Source organism: Balaenoptera ricei, chromosome 2 (genome assembly GCF_028023285.1).
Source record: "Balaenoptera ricei isolate mBalRic1 chromosome 2, mBalRic1.hap2, whole genome shotgun sequence".
NCBI lineage: Eukaryota > Metazoa > Chordata > Mammalia > Artiodactyla > Balaenopteridae > Balaenoptera > Balaenoptera ricei.
This window is the reverse complement of record NC_082640.1, coordinates 166,257,272-166,277,443: the sequence shown is the minus strand read 5'-3', so window position 1 is coordinate 166,277,443 and position 20,172 is coordinate 166,257,272. Positions and strand designations below refer to the sequence as shown.

The 20,172-nt window shown below is 37.8% G+C and overlaps 1 protein-coding gene across 1 annotated transcript in view; it reads right to left on the bottom strand.

Annotated features, from left to right (window-relative positions):
* TSHR (thyroid stimulating hormone receptor) overlaps positions 1-20,172 on the bottom strand; it is a 154,208-nt gene that overhangs the window by 7,617 nt on the left and 126,419 nt on the right. Inside the window, exon 9 of the mRNA XM_059915806.1 lies at positions 18,191-18,268. Within this exon, the coding sequence (XP_059771789.1) occupies positions 18,191-18,268 (78 nt within the window). The remainder of the gene's footprint in view (positions 1-18,190; positions 18,269-20,172) is intronic.

The window sequence follows — 20,172 nt, the reverse complement described above, 5'->3', positions numbered from 1 at the left end:
CCTGGAGTACATTTCCAAGTAAGTTTTTAGAGGTCATATATGCAAGATATTTTCTGAGTCCTTGTATGACTGAAAATGACTTTTTTCCCTACTCTTGTATTCAATGGACACTTTACCTGGCTATAAATTTTAGGTTGCACATCACTTTTCTTCAGAATTCTAAAGGCTTTACTCTATTCAATTCTAGCACCCAGTGTTGCTTTTGGTAAGTACGATGCCATTCAGGTTCTTATTCTTTGGTCTTTTTTTTTTTTTTTTAACATCTTTATTGGAGTATAATTGCTTTACAATGGTGTGTTAGTTTCTGCTTTATAACAAAGTGAATCAACTATACATTTACATTTATCCCCATATCTCCTCCCTCTTGCGTCTCCCTCCCATCCTCCCTTTCCCACCCCTCTAGGTGGTCACAAAGCACCGAGCTGATGTCCCTGTGCTATGCAGCTGCTTCCCACTAGCTATCTATTTTACATTTGGTAGTGTATATATGTCCATGCCACTCTCTCACTTTGTCCCAGTTTACCCTTCCCCCTCCCCGTGTCCTCAAGTCCATTCTCTACGTCTGTGTCTTTATTCCTGTCCTGCCCCTAGGTTCTTCAGAACCATTTTTCTTTTTTTTTTAGATTCCATTTATTCTTTGGTCACTGATGTGATTTTACTCTCTGACAGCTTTTACAGCCTTCTTTCTCTCTCAGCTTTATTGAGATATAATTGACATATATTACATTCAAGGTGTACAACACGATGATTTGAGATATGTATATATTGTGAAATGATTATATGGCCTTCTTTTCCCTGGTGTGATATTTCATGAAAGTGTGCCTTGATATAGATATAGATCTTTTTTCATTTATTGTGCTGGACACTGGGGTGGAGGGGTCCCTTCAATCTGGAGACCTGTGCTCTTCACCTGTAAGACAATTTTTGGTATTGTTCCCAGGATAACTTGTGCCTTGGAATAATGCAATAACTTGAGTTTCTTCCCTGGAATTCCTGGTAAGTGGAAAAGGACCGTCCTGGAACCATCAGACATATCTCCATCTTTTCTTATAATTTTCTGCTATTATTTTTATTGAATCTTCTGGTAAAATTCCTTGACTGTATCTTCCATCTCTTCCATTGAATTAAAAAAATTAATTAAAAAAGTGTCCAACTTTATTGAGGTATAATTGACAAATAAAAATTGTATATATTTATGGTATACAAAGTGCTGTTCTGATACATGCATACACTGTGAAATGATTACCACAATCAAGCTAATTAACATATCCATCACCTCACACAGATGTAATATTTTGTGTGTGGTGAGAACACTTAAGATTTACTCTCAGCAAATTTCAAGTATGCGATATAGTATTATTAACTATAGTCACCATGCTGTGTATTAGACAGTCAGAACTTAACACTGCATAACTGAAACTTTGTACCTCTTGACCAACATTTTCCTATTTCCCTCATCCCCCATCCCCTGGCAACCACCATTTTACTGTTACTATGAATTCAACTTTTTTAGATTCCACATATAAGAGGGATCATGCAGTATTTGTCTTTCTGTGCCTGGCTTTGAATTTTTTAATTTTAGCTTGATGAGAGCTGGGACTCTGCCTGTTCTGTTTATCGCTGTATTTTTCACACACAGACTGGTGCTTAGAAGACAGAAGGCTCTGAATATATACTTGTCAAATACATTTTTAAAGAGTGATTTCCTGTTTTATATTCCTTTTTTATACCATGTTTGAGGACGCACACACAGCAGTTAGGAGCATGAGTTTTAAACTCAGACTATCTGGATTTGTATTTTGGCTTCCCCACTTACTATCGGTTACTTAACATTTTGTGCCTCAGTTTCCTCATCTTCTTGAACAGTAACTGACAGTGTGTTGTCAATGAATATTAGCCATTATTATCATTACTGTTATAGTTATAGGGATAAAACATCTTCTCAGATTTATCTCAGGTCACTAATTGTTGCTTTGTAAAAAGTTCTTTTCTGTTTTCTTTAACATCTTTGGTTCCTCCAGGCTCATCCCCCTCCCCACCCCACCCCCCATTTGTTTTTCTTGGTTTTGATCTTTCATGTTAGAAGCATTCTTTGGCTTGTGTTCCTTGGTGTCACATTCATGCTGAAGAACGAGGCACTGAAAATCTGATAGGGAGCTTGTCTACCAGTAGACTGTGCTTTAGGGCAATTCTGTGGGGAGCTGGCCATTATGCTGTTGAACCCTAAAATGCCAATGTGGAGGTCTTTTTTGTTTTAGAGTTTTTCAACTTCTTCAGAAAAAAGACTTCAATCTCCAGCTTAGAGGGGAGGTACTTGGCTGTTGGTGTTTTGCATGAATGGGGTGGAGGGTTACCATTTCCAGACAGAGACCTTCAATTAATCCTTTTGTTTTTAGTCCCACGTCTCTTGCCACATGCCACATCCATCACCGCTGAATCTCATACCCTTCAGAGATTCTGCAGGACAAGGAAGTTGCCTCTGAATATATGCTCCGTGTGGATTTTGCCTCCTTCTCCTCTGCCTTTTTTCCCCCCAGAATTCTGTAGCTCTCCAGACCATCCATTTGCCCTCACCCGTCTTCTTTGTCCTTGTTGATTTATGTACATTAAAATTTTCTTTCCCATCTTTTTAGCCCTCCCTCTCGGGAGGGAGAAGAAATAAAGGCTTAAGTTCAATGCATCATCTTTGACTTTTAATCACTATTCCATTTAGCATGTAGAATGTGCAAGAGCTGAGAATGAATACTTGTTGAGTGCTGAGCCACACTGGACAATCTCCAAATCCGGAGTTGATGGAGAAAGAGCCTCAGTCTGAAGAAATCCTCAGACTTAACAAGGCAGGGATCATTTTAAGTTATTTGAAGCTGTATCTTTTCACATTCATCTAAATTTTTATTTGACCACATTGAATCCAGAATTTCCTAATAGTGTATCTTTCCTAAAATAAATCCTTCAAAATATAGTTTAATTTTTAAATTTTGGTTTTGAAGTGATAAGAATATGGAGAGTAGCTATCAGCTGTTAAAGGACCTGAATTCCTTTGTGAATGCAGCCATATTGAATGAAGCCTACTAGCTGGAGGGCCTCCCTCTCTCTTACTGACTCTGGCACTTTCCACAAGGAGCTCACCAAGTAACGGGCACTGAACTTCAAGAGAATTTGTCTCTAGCAGGTATTTACTCACAAAACAGAATGCAGCTGAGCTGAGCCTGGCAGACAGTTTGAAGTCTAATTGCCTAGGTCATGGGAACCATCTCAAGTTAAGTGTCTAATGAAAGTAACAGAACCTGAATTTGGAGAGAGTGAGGCCTGCAGGGTTATATACTGGGCAAGAATATCACCAAATTTTAAGGATGCCAGGAAAAAAAAAAGACCCAACTGATATTTGATGTCATAGGAAGAACAAATTGCTCCTCAGAAGCAATTATGTGCTCTAGCATCCTCAAACATTGGAACAGTTTCTATTTTTTTGTGAGATATTTTGTCATTATCAAATACACGATTAACCTTTGATGAATTCAATTGCAAATTAAATAAGCACTAATCGGCTTGCCAATGTTTCAGCAGCAATTGCAAGTCTCTTTTATGTTTGCTTGTAATGAATGTGGTGTTTTCTAAAGGTCAATATGTAGAAGCTGATCCATTATAAATGTGTAGTCACATCTGTAAATTGGTAGATGAAATGCATCTAAGAGCAGAAAGAAGATTAACTTACTGCTTAAAAAGCAGTTTAATTAATTTATTGATACTGAATTAAAAATAACTAGGGCTTAAAAGCTATAAGTTCAAGACAGTGAGCTTGTTTAATTATTTGTTTAAAATTTTAAAACAGCATGTGCATTTATTCAATAAGTATTTATTGATTGCTTTCTATGTCTCAGGTACAGTTCTAGAATCTAGGGTTACAGCAATTAACTAAACATGCAGAAATTCCTGCTCTTCTTATGCTTACATTCTAGAGAGGGATAATTTTTTTTAAAAAGTAACAGTATGTTAGATGATAACGATAAGTACCATGGGGAGAAGCAATACGGAGTAGGGGAAAGGAAGAGCCCAGAGGTAGGTCACAATTAGAGATGGGGAAGGGTGTCAGGGAAGACCTCACTGAGGAGTCGGTTGAGCAAAGATCTGAAGGAGATGAGGGAGAGAGCCATAGTTATATCTGGGAAAGAGCATTCCAGGCAGAGAGACCAGTCAGTGCAAAGTCCCTGGGATGAGAGTGTACCTGGTGTGTTTAAACAAGCAGAGAGGCCAGTATGGCTGGAGCTGAGACAGTGGGGGGTTAGGAAATGTGGAAGAAGAAGTCAGAGAGGTAATGGGGAGCCAGATCATGTGTGCCTTGTAGGCCATCAAAAGGACTTTGTCTTTTCATCACAGTGAGATCAAATGCCTTCAGAGGAATGGTACAATCTGACTTATTTTAAAAGGATAAAACTACTGCTTTGAGAATAAACCAAAGGGAGCAAAGAGTGGAAACAAGGAGACCAACAATAGACAAGATGGTGCCTTGGACCAGAGTGGTGGCAGTAGAGATGCTGAGAATTGTTGGAGTTTGTATAGATTTAAAAGGTAGAACCAATGGGATTTTCTGATGGATTTGGATGATATGGGGTCTGAGAGAAAGTGAGGTCAAGAATGACTCCATGACATATAGTCTGCAGCTGGAATAATGGAGTTGCCATTTCCTGAGATGGGGAAGGCTGCAGGTAAAGCAAATTTGGAGGAATGGTCAGAGGTCTAGTTTTGACAGGTCAAGTTTGAGATGCCTATTAGACATCCAGGTGGCAGTGTCAAGTAGGCAGTGTGTTATAAGTCTGGAATTTGGTAGAGTTGTCTGGATTGGAGATTTCTATTTAGATATCACAGGCATTATGCAAGGCCATATGAGTGGATGAGATCACCAAGGACACGAATAAAGAGAGATAAAAAGAAGGCCACAGGTGGAATGCTGGGGTACTCCAACAACAAGAGATCAGGAAGAAGAGGAAGAACCAGAGAGGGAGACTGGGAAGGAGCAATCAGAGGTGTGGAGAAAAACCAAGAGAGAGTGGTGTCTTGGAAGCCAAAAGAAGAAGGTATTGTAAGGAAGATGAAGTCATCAACCTAGTTAAATGCTTCTGAGACACGAACTAAGAATTGGCCATTTGATTTAGCAACTGTGGAAGTCACTGGTGACCTTGAAAAGAGCAGTTTTGGTGGCATGGTGAAAACGTGATTGGAGTGAGCTTAACAGGGATTGGGGGAGAGGATTTAGGATTCTAGCCAACTCTTTTGTGATGTCTTGCTACAAAAGGACACAGAGGTAGATATGGAGTTGAAGGGATATTTTTAAATTATAAGTAGTTCAGTATATAGTCCTGAAAGTTAAAGTATCTTTTAAAAATAAAAGAACACTTAAAAATAATAATAACTCTTTAAAGTCATCAAATATTCAATCAGTGTTCCAAGAGAGGCAAGGTAGTTGTCTCACTGGAGTCAGGAGCCAAGTTGACCTAAGTATTACAGCTGACTGATATGTCTCTTAGGTGTCTTTTAATCCATAGGCTCAAGAAATATTGTTTTTAAGATGGGAGAAACAATAGCATGTTTAAATGTTGATGGGAGATAATCCAGTAAAGAGGAAAATATAGATGCTATGGGACAGAAGGGTGAGAATTGCCGAAGCAATGCCCTTGAATTGCTGAGAGGGCATGGGGCCCAAGACCTTGGTGAAGGGCCCAGCCTTATAAAGTGACTTAAAATTCAGGAGAGGAGACAGAGGATGTAGACATAGATACAGGACGGTGGGTAGATGTGGTGGTGGGAGCATGAGGAATTCTCTTCTGATTGATTTTATTCTAAATGAAATGGAAGTCAAGGTGATCAGCTGGGCATGAGAATGAGAGAGGACTAGAGAATTGAGGAGAGGGGAGGAGGTCTGACATGTTCATCTGGGAGAGTACCTAGAGAAATGGGATGTTATTGCTGTACAGCACTCGGGGCCCACCTGGGGTGAATGATTTAAAATGAAACCACTTGCCAAGCCCACCTGCAAAAGTCCAGGTCCACAGTAGGTGGGAATTGGATTTAACCAAGGTAGGGTTTTTCTATGCAAGGATGATAGCGAGAGGGTCAAGGTAGTTAGTTGGCTGTGTGTACAAGTCAGTGCTTATAATGATAGATATGGAATTTAAGCTTCATAAGGAAGAAATGAAGACATGAGAGAGGTGAAAGACAGTGAAATATTAGTAATAGACTGTAGCTCCTAGTAAGACCAAAGAATTGAAGGAATGGCTGTATTAGAAGGAAACACATGGAAAGACAGCAGAATGTTTGAGACTGAGATTATGAAGGGTTTGGAATCATTGGTCATGACAGGCCTATGGCCATGGACCTGAAGTCTAGAGGTAGAGTGGAGAACAACGTTACTGGAGTGGAAGTCAGAGGCCAAGGTATAGGAAAGAAGACCCACATGGATACTGAAATCAACAAAAATTATGAAAGGAGTAGTGTTAGAGGAATCAGTAACAGTGCATCAGGTGCTGAGAGCTTCAAGAAATGAGGTAGAGTAACTTTGGAGTTCACAAATCACAACAAAAAAGATATTTGGGTGGTAAATCAACTATACTTGAATAAAAAAAAATTTTTTTTAAAAAGAAAGAAAATAAAACAAAATTGAAAAAAAAATAAAGGTTTGTATAGAATTCACACCAGAAAAAGAGTGGTTAAAGAAAAAAAAAGTATATTTGGGTGGTAATGTTTGAGAGCACGAGAGTCAAAGTTGGGGAGAGGTTTTAAGGAGGAGGAGAGATAATGGTCCAAAAGCAACAATAAGGAGGCAGGAGGGCATCTGCCTCGACTTCATTTTATATAAACTGCTTATGTTTCTACAACATGAGTCAATCATTAGCATGTTTTAAAATCAGGTATTCTACTTTAAGATCCCTCCAAGCTGCCGGTGCCCACAGGTAAATGTCTTTAATTTTTTCATATGAAGATTGACTTGCAGCAAGAATTTGCAAGTTGTTCACATGGACTACCTCGCTACTGGGCTTGCTCATTTTCAGAGAACCCATAAGAAAAGAGGCGTTCTTAAGGAGTTTCTGCTATGTGTGAGTCATTGTATCAGGCCCTGGGGTTACAACCATGGGGAAAGATAGACAAAAATCTCTTCTCCCATTACATTTACATACTAATGGAGGGAGAAAGAGTAAACAAGTCAGTAGATGTCTAAAATGGCTAGAAGTTTGGATGGTGCTAAGTATCATGGAGAAAAAGAAAGCAGGGAAATGGGATGAAGGGTGATGGGCAGCTTCAAATTTAAACAGGGAATTCAGGGAAGACCTCAGTGAGAAGCTTACATTTAAGCAAAAACTCAAAGGAGTCAGAAGAGCAAGCCCCATGGATATCTGGGTAGAGAAAACAGCTGGTGCATAACCCCAAAGGTGAGAACATGCCTCGGGGCACCAGTTCAGTGTGGCTGGAGTGGAGTGATGAGGAAAGATGCAGGAGATGGGATCAGAGATACTGGGTCATGGGTGGGGGGCGAACAGCATAGGTCTTTGAAGGCCTTGGTGAGGACTTTGGTTTTCTCCAGAGTCAGATGATCAAGAACTGGGGATGTTTAAGTAGAAATTTAAGAAAGTGATCAAGCAAAGTTGGAGGATTACAACAGGAGCAAGAATCATCTTATGTGAAAGGGGTTGACCTGATGTGCTGTAAATTGATGGTGTTTCTGGGTTAGGGCTGGGTTTGCATCCTAATATCACCACTTATGGCCAGTTGACCTTGGGGACTTACCTGATATCTCTGCACCTCAGATTTCTCATTTCTTAAATAGGGATAATGACACCTACTATTGAATAGTTAAAGAGACTCAAGGTGATCTGTAAAGAATCTAGCACACAGCTGAAGCTCAAAAATGGCCCCTATTATTAATAAGAAAATGTTTGTCTAAAGATTTAGATGATCATAAATTACCAATCTTTTCTTGAGGTCTTTGCGTACAAACAAAATTGCTTTGTAACTCTGATATCACTGTTATCTTCTTTCTTTTCGCTCTTGAGTTTGCATAATTACACTTCATTTAAGACTATAGCTTTCACGACCTATGAAATCTCATGGAGTTGACTGAGCATTATGTATCCTGGAGTGAAAAACTACCTGTATACTGTAATTCAGTAAGGTTGGAGCTCCTCCACACAGTAACAAGAGGAAATGATGGCAAGGTATTACCGATAGTCAAATGCTGAGACACAAACATATCCTCCTCAGTGTTAAGTCCTCTCCTCTGTCCTCCCCGACGCGCAACACACATACATAATGACCATCACTATCAGTCTGTGAGAAATGAAAAGTCCACTTTCTTTTGAGTGTTTGTTTCTTTTAGACTCAGAAGCAGAACATAATTAACAAAATGGATTTCAGAGACTTGACAGAGATAGCATGTCAGAATTAAAACCCTTAACTACCTTATTTCCTTCCACCTGTTCCAAGAGTAAAAATCACAGAAGAGTCAAAGATTTAGTACTCATCCATATTTACTTGGGAAGAATTGAGTGCCTCATTGTATACACTGTAAACTGCTTCTTTATTTATATTTGTGGGTTATTTATTTAAAAATTTAATCCCAGGTTGATTCACCCCTCCTATCAGCCTGTTATCGGCATCTTTTAGTGAATTATAAAATCATGAGTAAAACTTGCTACAGAACAGAGTACACATGATTTTTGCCTCATCTATTTGGCCCTATGCAATCTCATTTCTCTTCTTTCATCATACAACTGAGACTTGATATGGGTAAAATTACCAGAAATTATGAGTGGAGTAGTGTGGAGAGGTCAGAATCCTTTGGGATTGATAGTATAAAATAAAATAATTTATTTTAAAATGTTTAGCACTGAGACTAGTAGGCACTCACTAAAAAGTAGATTTATTTACATGTAAAGTTGCAGAGAAAAAATATGTGTTCCTACTTGCTTTTTATTCCAAAGATTCATCACTGTTGAGGGCTCTTGGCTAAAGAGCACTGATTAATTAATAAAACTGGTTTAGAAAATTAATATGGTTTAGAAAATTTTTTCTAATTTTTTCCCTGAAACTTCAAGTGTTGTTTACCTAGAATTCAGACTCAGTAAAGATTCTTTTATGTTCTATCAGTTTTGATCAAAGTAAAAAGCCTTTAAATAATTGACTTTAGCAAAACTGAGTTAAAAGAAACAGTTAATGGATTTGTGAATTACTCTTTTTTAGAGATGCAGTCATCCTAGTTTACTTTTTGGTGTGGCATAGATACAAAAACCTTTACTCAGACTGAATCCCCTGATGTAAAATGCATGATCATTTGAGGCCATTGCTCTAGGACAGTGGCTCTCAGTGCTTTGGAGAACTTTATTTAAAGTAAAAATCTTTTGAGGCTAATAGTAGCTGGGCTTTTAGTCAATTGAAGAAGAGGAAAGGTTTGTACGACTTTGAGGATCTTTGCAATAACTCCATCATCCTTCTCCTACCAGAGTCATCCCCCTAGTTGGGAAATGCTCTGAAAATTTCTCAGTAATTGTAAAAAGTAACCTTATCATTATACATTTCCATGACTTAAAGTATTAATCCTTTCTTCTCATATCAATGGCTATGGTAGTAAGAGATGCTACTGATCAATAAATCTGGATTTGGGGAGAATCAAGTATCCTAAGTTGTTGACATAACTCCTTTGGTCCAAAGATTCCTAGGGCTGAAGCAGACCATCCCTTTGTTTTTAGCAAGAAGCCAGCATGCACACAATTCTGGAAAGGTAATTGTCTTCTCTTTCTCTTCAAATTCTTCTGTGACCTTCCTTGCAGCTCTCATAGACTCTACAAAATTGTCACAGGCCCTCTCCTTTGCTGTGCCTCTGGAGAAAAAGGTGTATGACTTAGGAGGATAAGTTGCTTATCCTGCTTTGGTTGCTTCCCTGACAACCCGGCTTCCTTGGCATGAGTCTGGCTTGGTGCCCAAGTCGGGCACTGCAAGAGGTCTGTTTGTCTTTGTAACTCATTTCACAGCCCAGAGTAGAGCAGCCTAATAGACAAACTCCTCTGGTTTTCCACCCTTGGGAAGCTCCCTTCCTCTCCAGAGGCTCTGCTGGCAGGCACAGAAAGGAAGACAAGGAACACTAGGCTGATTAGGCCTCTGGGCTCGATTTCCCTCCCTCTGAGGGAGGGCCAGTGCCTGCCAAACAGCCAAGATGTAGAGATGAGAGATCCCAGTGCCATGGCTGGGACAGAGCTACCCAGGGTTAATATAGTCAGGGTCAAGGGTGGGCAGAGGCCAAGGAAAGGAAGCATGGGGTGAGTTGAAGAGGGCCACAAACTGTAATGGATTATGCAGCTATTACTAATCTTTCCATGGTAACCTTCAGTGGGTCATCCTTACCTGCTGAGTCAGGTCGTGTTCCCTTAACATGATTTCGACACAACATGCTTTTCAGACACTATCCTTTGGCCCAAATTATGTTTTTTTTGTTGTTGTTGCTCTTAGGATATATCCTGTTTTCCTGCAGGCTTGCCTTTGTTCTTCCTCTTATAGTTTCTGTCTCTGTCTATTGTCATTCTACTCCTCACCTGAAGCCCATCTCAAATACCACCTCTTTTAACAAGGCCTATGCTGGTCACCCTAATCAGGAATGCTATCTTGATTCTTTAAATACTTCTTATGGCTCTTTTTACATTAAACTTATAGTGCCTTATTCACATTTCTCCTGAATTTGATTGTAACCTCTTTCAGGGCAGAGGTTGTATCTTATTCTTATAATTTTCATGGAGTTCAGTAGGTGCTCAGTTAAATATCTGCAGAATGAGTTAATGAACACCTTGTGTGAGTTTGTTTCAGATTAGCTATTTCTCCTTAGAAAGAAAAGAGAAACAGAAAGAGAGAATAAACTAGGGATGACAGAGGACTGGTAGTTAAGACTAAAACTGATTTCATTACCCAGGACCACACCTCAAAAACAACAAAATGGCATGCAACCCAACTTTAAGAATGGATAAAATATTTGAACAGACCCTCGAAAAAAGAAAATATACAAATGGCTAACAAGTACATGAAAAGGTGCTCGACATCATTAATAGTCAGGGAAACACAAAGTAAAACCACCATGAGATAGCTCTTTACACCCACTAGCATGGCTAGAATAAAAAAGATTGATAATACAATGGATTGGCAAGTATGAAACTCACTTCACTGGTGGGACTAGAAAATGGGATAGTCATTTTGGAAAACAGTTTGACCGTATATCCTATAAAGTTAAATATACATCTATCCTGTGACCTGATAATTTCACTCCTATTTTTTTACACTAGAAGAATAAAGAGATATGTGGCTCTCTATGGGACATTGGGTCATGAGAGAAGTTTCTGGGCCATGAAAATGTTCTAAGCCTTCACTGAGGTAACATAGTTTTGCCAAAACTCATCAAACTGTACACTTTAAAAATGTGCATGTTATTGTATGTAAATTATACCTCAATAAAAAAATAATTTTGCCCAGAATCAACCTAGAAAATCATGTATTCAACACGCCTGTGGACTTCAGCCATGCTAGAAAGAACCCTGCCACAATTTTTCAGCCATCTAATAGTATGACCTTGTGGAGAGCATTACGAGTCAAAAGAAATACATGAAAGACTTATTTTTCTCTAAACCAAGATGGCAGGGCCATGACTCTTAGATTTTCAAATGATTAATTTGATCAGCTAATAGCAACAATAGTTTATTTTGAAGTTTGTTTTTGTTGATAACATGTAGTGCAAGCTCAAGTATATTATCACAGAGATTTCATCTTCTTAGGAGTTACTTATAATAGTAAGTGGGACAATTATAATATAGTCATTATCAACAGTAGGTTAAATGCTTATTAGAGTGAGTTACATAATTTAGACCTTGGAGGACTCTGGTTATTATGGAAGGCATTACATTTCAGTGTGTTCTTTCCTTTGGGGTTATAAACACCAAGAGCTTCTCTTTCAAAATAAGATGAAAAGAAAACACCATAATCAAAAATGGACAGTATAAAAATGGAAAATGAGATTGCATATCTTGATTAAAAAATCAATAAGGAAAAAATGTTATGAAACTAAATTTAAAAGGCTTTTAAAAAATTAGCAAAGATTGGAGATGAGATCTCACTTTAGATGTTGCAGCTGTTTTAAGTTAGATTCTTTTTAAAGAAATGACCTTGAAAAAAGGTGGTAAACTAAGTGGGCAAATTTGACTGTTTTTGTCAACAGAGATGAATACAGTCATTCACAAATACCTTTATGAGGTATACATATATTCCGATTATCTTCTCTTTAGATGGAGTTTAAGATTTTCCAAATTTGGCTTTTACTCCAAATCATAGCCAAATCATGGCTCTTTGATATTAAGTTATACTTTATCAAGATTTATTGAGTACTTGCTGTCTTCTTTTTTGAAGTGGGGGGATTACAGAAAGTATAAGACACAGTCCATTTCCTCTAGGATCTTAAATTCTAGTCATGAGGAGAAGATATGGGGGAAACAAAGTAATGAAGATTTTGACAAAAGTTCAAGACAAGAATTAAAGTGATGTTACAAGGCCATACATGGTTAGTTAACAGATGCATTTTAAGACAGATGCTTGGAAGTGGAGGAATGAGACTGGACTCTTATTCATTTCTTATTTTCCTCCTACGGGCCTCTCAAATGCTACAATCTCCATTGTCCTTTCTTCCTATGCTTTGTGGTGTTCTTTTAAAATTTAATTTGGAATTTTATTAAAATAATGCATGAACCTATTTTTATAAAGCAAATTATACTGGAAACTTAACACACACAGCAGATTCCTGTGCAGCTCTTCCCTGCCTTGTGCTCTCTGATACCCTTGAAGCAACCACTTTCAACTTCCAGTATTCTTTCCATAATTGAAAATACTTCTTGATTTATTGGTTTTTCATTCACCCACTGACTCCTTACTTTGGAAGATGAGGATTTAGCTCTCTTCCATCACCCTGCACATACATCCTTCTGACAACCCCTCAACTTTCCTGAAATAGTTTTAGGATGTATTTGGTTAAACCTATATTTAGTATTCTGGTTATTACAAGTCTGCATATTGTGATTTCATTTTATTTCTTGTGTAACGTTTTTAGTTTCTTCATGAGATGTCTATTTCTCTTATTTACATATCTTGGTTTGAATGGACCTCTTGCTGAGTCTTGTTATATGCTCCAAAGTTCTTAAAATAGCTCTCAATTCAGTTTTTTCATAAAGTCAGTCCTATCATATAATCTATCAATCCCTTTTTATTTGTAGAACTTTCTCTTGGAGCCCTCCTTCAGCCCTGATGTAGATGTCCTGGTTTCAAGATTCCCAGAACCTCCCTTTTCGGTCATCCTGGGAATTCCATTTGCCTCTTTCCAATGTTGATCATTAAAATTCTCATTTTTCTCTCTATTGGTTTATGCTTCAAGAAAAGGTGAATGGGAAATCAAGTTTTTGAGGCTTTGCACATCTGAAAATGTCTTTATTTTACCTTCATCTTTGATAGATAGTTTGGAAAACACTTGTATTTCTGTGGTTCAGTTATAACTTTTCTTCTTTTATTTCTGATTTAATTGATTTGGGCCTTCTCTTCTTTTTTCTTGATAAGTCTGGCTAAAAGTCTATCCATTTTGTTTATCTTTTCGAGAACCAGCTCTTAATTTTGTTGATCTTTCCTACTGTTTCCTTAGTCTCTATTTCATTTATTTCTGCTCTGATCTTTATGATTTCCTTCCTTCTACTAACTTTGGGTTTTGTTTATTCTTCTTTTTCTAGTTCTTTTAGGTATAATGTTAGATTGTTTATTTGAGAGTTTTCTTGTTTCCTAAGGTAGGCCTACATCGCTATAAACTTCCCTCTTAAAAATGCTTTTGCTGTGTCCCATAGATTTTGGGACACTGTGCTTCCACTTTTATTTGTCTCATGGTATCTTTTGATTTCCTCTGATTTCTTCAACGACCCATTTTTTGTTTAGTAGCATATTGTTTAGCCTCTGTGTGTTTGTGATTTTTCCATTTTTTTCTTGTAGTTGATTTCTAGTCTCATACCATTGTGGTTGGAAAAGATGCTTGATGTGATTTCAATCTTAAATGTATTGAGACTTCTTTTTTGGCCTAGGATGTGATCTATTCTGGAGAATGTTCCATGTGCACTTGAAAAGAATGTGTTCTGCTGTTTTTGGATGAAATGTATATGTCTATTAGTTCACTCTGCTTGAGCTATAACAGCCTCCTTGCTACTCTTCAAACACTCCAGGTATGTTTTCACCTGGGGGTCTTTGCACTTGCCTAGAATTATCTTCCCTCATATAGTCACATGACTTGCTCCCTTATGACCTTCCAATCTTTTCCCAGTTGTGACCTTCTTGATGAGGCTTTCCCTGACCATCCTTCAAAGTGGTGACCCTACCCTATTGAAAGCTCATAATGAAGAGTCCTGGGCTTATCAAGTGCTCAGTAAATGTTGACTGTACATTTTCAGAGGTTGGTCAGGAAAAGTTTCATCAAACTGATGGGAATGGGTAGGAATGAGAGGGAGAGGAGGGAGGAATTCCAGGCAGGTGAGATGACTAAATAAGAGCTATGGTCTGAAACCTGAAATTTAGAAATTATTCATATTCTCATGATATTAGAGAGCAAATGATTTAACCAAAGGAGAAGATATAGAGGAGAAAGATCCAGGACTGAGCCACACTGAAATTCTGGGGCAGTGAGCTCTAGTGAGAGAAATCGGGAGGGAGTGATCAGAGAGGTTACGAAAGATAAGAATAGTGACGCTGTCAAGAGTCAGGAAGAAGTGAAGGTAATGATAATGTTTACCATTTATTAAGCATATATGAAATACTTCAGATTTATTTTCTTACTTAAGTTTCACTACTTTTAGCTACCCTGTTTTGACAAATAAGAAAACTGAGACTTGGGTCTCACAATTAGTGATGGAGCCAGGAATCAACTCCAGGTCTAGCTCCTAATCTAGTTCACTTTTTATAACCTGGCATGCCTCTAGGAAGCAGAACTGGCATCGTCAAGCTGTTGCACATCTGCTCTTAACTTGGTTAGAGAGTCTTGTAAAAAAAAGACTTACCAAAACTATCAAAACAATTTTTAAGCAGCACAAACAAATAGGTAATTTAATTTACTGCTTCCAATGAAGTAGAAATGGACACTCTCCCATAAGGACAATGTACTAAAATATCTTTAAAATGTGACTACTACTTAAATGCCATAGCATTTATGGAAGTGTGATTCAAATATTTATAGTGTACTGTATTAATTTCACAAACATTTTTAAGCAAATACTGTGTTTCAGGCACTGTAATATGAACTAGAACTGTAGAAATGAAACAGACATAGCCCCTGCCCTCTAGGAGCTCCTGGAGAGACAGATAGAAACATGTCACTAGTGCCATGAGATGCATAAATAGAGGCGGGGAGTATAAAGGAAGAAATGGTCATCCTTCCCTAAGGAGAGGAGGGCCAAGAATGACTTCAGAGAGATCTTTACTCAAATGTCAAAATGGTAGTAGGTGCTTATCAGACATAAGGTTGTGCTAGGGTTTTCAAAGCAGTAGGAAGAGCAAGAGTTTAGCATAGCCATATAAGTAGGTTGGAATATTAGGGGAGCTGAGAGTTTCAATATGGATGGATGATTGGTCAGGAGTGTATAGAGGTGTGAGAGATAAAGCTGAAGATTATAGCAGGGCTTTGCATGCCACACCAAGGTCTTTATCCTGAGGGAAATGGGAGACCAGCATTGGTTTTTAAGATCCTATTTGCATTTGAACACAAGGAGGTTTGGGGAGGGTAAAATTGAGGTCAAAGATAGAAGGCCAGGGGAAATTTGGAGACTCTTGTCATTTAGACTAGTGCTACTCAAAGAGTGGTGACCATTGGCTGTTTCTTATGAGTCCTTGATAAAGTAAGAAGCTTGTACTGGAATGTAAGCAACTACTTCACTAAGCACACTGCTTAGTTTGGGCAACTTTGCTCTCATAGGAAGACTTTCTCCACGAAGGAAGCTGTGCTTTGAAGTACATTCTGGAGCCAACCTTGTAGTGGACCCACACTTTGAATGTTTCTGGTCTACACTATTGGTCTTCAAATTCTTTCAATGTCATGTATTTATAAGTAAAAAATGTCTGAGTATGTACTTTAACATATGTATATTTATGAGCTCTATACACATATTACTGTAATATCATGTTATATATTATACATTACAAAACACACTAACCATACATTTAAAAGGATAGGATAAAAACAAATAAGTAATATTTAAAAAAATATTTCACCAAAGTGAAATCAATGTTATTAAATAATACTTTACTAATTATGAAAATTGTCATTTAACACTTTCTGATACAGCTATTCAGAGGTCTGCTTCTGGGTCAGTTTATTTTGGTTTTGGTTTAAATTGTTGTCAATTGAAAAAGTTACCTCACAAAGATAGATGGTTCCAAATGGAATAGGGCAGGCTTGGCTGTACTTACTAAATTAAGATTCTCATCTCTCTATCCAATTCAGTAATTAAATACATGTTTTTATTGAAATTCATATTCTCAGCTGTCAATAAGTAGTTTTTGCAAACTAGTCTAAAGATGTTTCATTTTCATATTTTATATACATGGATTTTAAACCCACTGCAACTCTTAATTTGAAAGGTTTTAAAACGTTAAAATTCAATTTCTGATTTTAAAAAAGCAAACTTTTTATAAGTGACATTCACTATTTTCATCAGGAAAATTACATAACATGGAAAAGTTTCCAAATACCTGTTTCTAAAGACTCTTTCCAAAGCACACATTTCTTTAGAAGAGCAACAACTTTCCTCATTCATTGGTGAAATATCACCTTTATCATGAAGGAGCAGTTAAAGATGTCTTTAAAAAATGTCTTCCAGGTTAAAAAAAAAAATCACAGAAAAGGTCAATATACTTTTTTTCACTTGTCTTTTTATAAAAAGAAAAATGCATAATACTTTTAAGTACTTTGCCATGAGTTAACAATGAACCCCCGTATGGTACAATAGATTTTCAGGTAACTCTGCCCTCTTATATGGAACCTGTGTGTTAAGAAAGTAAGGCCATAAACCCACTTAACTGGGTGTATTCAATCTAAAAGTGAAGTGAAATTGTTAAAAGTGAAAGAGTGAGGATGTAAGTCTTCGAGACTGTGAATCACCAGCTGTTCCCTTGGGATGCAATCATTACCCACTTGACACCTGAGGGACAGTGTAAAATATTAGTAGAACTTAATTTGTTCTTTTTAAAATTTTTTTGGCCATGCCACGTGGCTTGCAGGGTCTTAGTTCCCCAACCAGGGATCAAACCCGTGCCCTCAGCAGTGAGAGCACAGAGTCCTAACCACTGGACCACCAGGGAATTCCCAATTTGTTCTTATTTTTAAATGGAATCTCTTATGTATGGATGGAACCTTCTTGCCTCTGATGGATTGTCTTGTGCTTCTCTTGGGGGCCTCTGTTCCACTTTGGCAAGGACTGTACTAGATGCTCAAGAATGAAATTCTAAACTAAGGCAAAACCAAGGGGATGGAGAAGATGGCACTAGAAGAGGCTTGCGGGAGACAGAATCAACAGAACTTGATCATGATTACATGTGGAGGTATAAATCAGAGGAAATGCACAAATAGCTTTTTTTTCCATGCTGTTTTAAAAACTGTTTACATCCCATCTTTTCCAGTGATTGTAAGTTTTCCCAGATATGAATCAAACTGTTTATACTCTTCCTTCTTTGTGCTATGAACCCCCGTATGGTACAATACCATAATGTACTGCATTATGCAATACACATTCATTTCTCAGCAAAAACTAGAGTGCCTTCCACCTGTTTGTAGACCTCATATCTCAGAATTTTGCAAACACCAGCTGCTCAGAAATGTCTTTTTTTCCAAAAGAGGGCCTTCATGAATGTCCACACCAAGGTGGCATCAGGCATCAGGATGGCACAGTGGAGTACGGAGCCTTCTGAGTCTCAAAGCACAAGGACTTTCTTCCAAGCAGTAATCTATACAGCTGGGCAGAAAAGTACTAGCAGAAGCCTTTATCCAAGACAACAGCATTCCCTCCCCACAGACATCATCAGCTACTCTTCTTAATGGCCCCCTCCCTTCCATTAAAAAAAAAAAAAAGGCAAATATTCTTTTGTATGTCTTACTCACAGCAAGGTTGGTCCACTGTAAACTCCTCCAAATGTATCTTTGTCAATAGCTGTCAGGTATTTATTCTTGTTCAGGTAACTAGAGAAAGCGAGAGAGAGGATGGATTAGGTGAGGTTAAGCAACTTAACATAAATACCAAAATAAAATGCGAGCATGGTCTCCTTAGCTATTACCTGTTTCTTAGGAATTTGGAAAACACCTTACCTTCTTCTGGCTTAAGCACTCAAAATATTCTAGGTTTCAATTGTGCAAGGTTTATACACATTAATTATGGCAGAAGTCTTTGAAAGCGAGCTTGTTTATGATCTAGTTTGCATATCTAGATTATATAAAAGTTGCCCAATTCCCTATTTACCTGGCCAATGGCGACTGTATTTTTCAATCTTCTTCAATACCAACTAAATTAAATTTTGTTTCTCAACATTGATCAATATTTACATTTACTTTTGATGACTGGGCTTAAATCAGGTATTCAGTGAAGGTGGCGAGTGGTGATGGGAGCTGTCAGAGATTCACATCTTTTATTTGGGGCAGGATTGCCAGATTTAGCAAATCTGTAAAGTAAAAATACAGGATGCCAAGACAAACAATGAAAAGTTTTTTAGTATAAGTGTTTCCCATGTAATTTTTGAAACATTCTTATACTAAAAGGTTATTTGGTGTTTATCTGAAATTCAAATTTAATTGGGTGGCCAGCATTTTCTGTGGCAATCCTATCTGGGGAATGGGGGGCAGGTTATACAGATAAGATTACAGAGTATACCTTTCCTGAAGGGCCTTGATGGGCACATTGATCTTTCCGTTTTGAAAACATATTGGGCAGTTGAGGGTAGAATATTTTTGAACAATTTAAGTCACAAAGTGATTCTGAAACATAAAATTACCTCCAAATGGATAAAAGCTTCCAAGCATTTTGAAACTGGCGTTTTCCCCCCTAGCTTTTTTAGAGAACAATGTTATCTAAAAAGAAACAAAGCATTATATATGTGTATATATATATATAGCCATCATATGTGTGTGTGTGTGTGTGTGTGTGTGTGTGTGTGTATAAAATCTCCTTGTTATAAATGATCTCAATTTACACATGTTTAGAATAACTCACCCCTGCATAGACTAGTCAACTTAAGAGTCAGTGAGTGGTCACCTGTTGATGCAAAATGAATGCAGTGGAGACTCAGGAGATCTGCTTAGATACAGATAATGCTTCCATTATTCTGTTTATGGTGTTTGCTCTTCATGATGCAAAATTCTCAAGGGTGATGGTTAATAAGAATAGTGTGACACTAGATAAACAACAAGGACCTACTGTGTAGCACATGGAACTATTAATATATTCAGTATCTTGCAATAACCTATAATGGAAAAGAATCTGAAAAACTATATCTATATATGTGTATAACTGAATCACAGTGCTGCACACCTGAAACTAACACAACATTGCAAATCAACTATACTTCAATTAAAAAAAAAAATAATAGTGTGACATGAGGACTTTGAGTCAGAAGGATTCTTTCTCCAGAGCCCTCACAGAAGAACTTCTCCTTGGTTAATTGTCTCTCTCTCTCTTTCTCTGCATCTCTTGGTGAGATTGAGGAGAGGGAGGGTGGATTTATCTGTGGCTGAACCATGAGGAGGCAGCCTCTGTTGCTGTTCAGAAGGCAAAAGCAAGAACAGCACTTCCGTGAGGTCTGCCCTCAACCTCTCCTGGTCCAGCAGCTCTGCTCCTCTCTAGTCCTTTGTAGAGGATGGAACTTAGAATAAGAGAGGGCAGCCCCAGAGCCATAGATGGGTGTTCACTGGAGCAGTTGGAGGAAGAGTTTTACCAACCACCAAGAAGTCTCCCTCTCCTGGGCAGGATGAGGGATTAACCAAATGACAAGTACTACGACTTCACACAATGACATCTCATAAATTGGTATACATTTTGTGATCCTTTACATTTTTTTTCAAATCAAGCTTGAGAACTAACTTAAAGTAGCCAC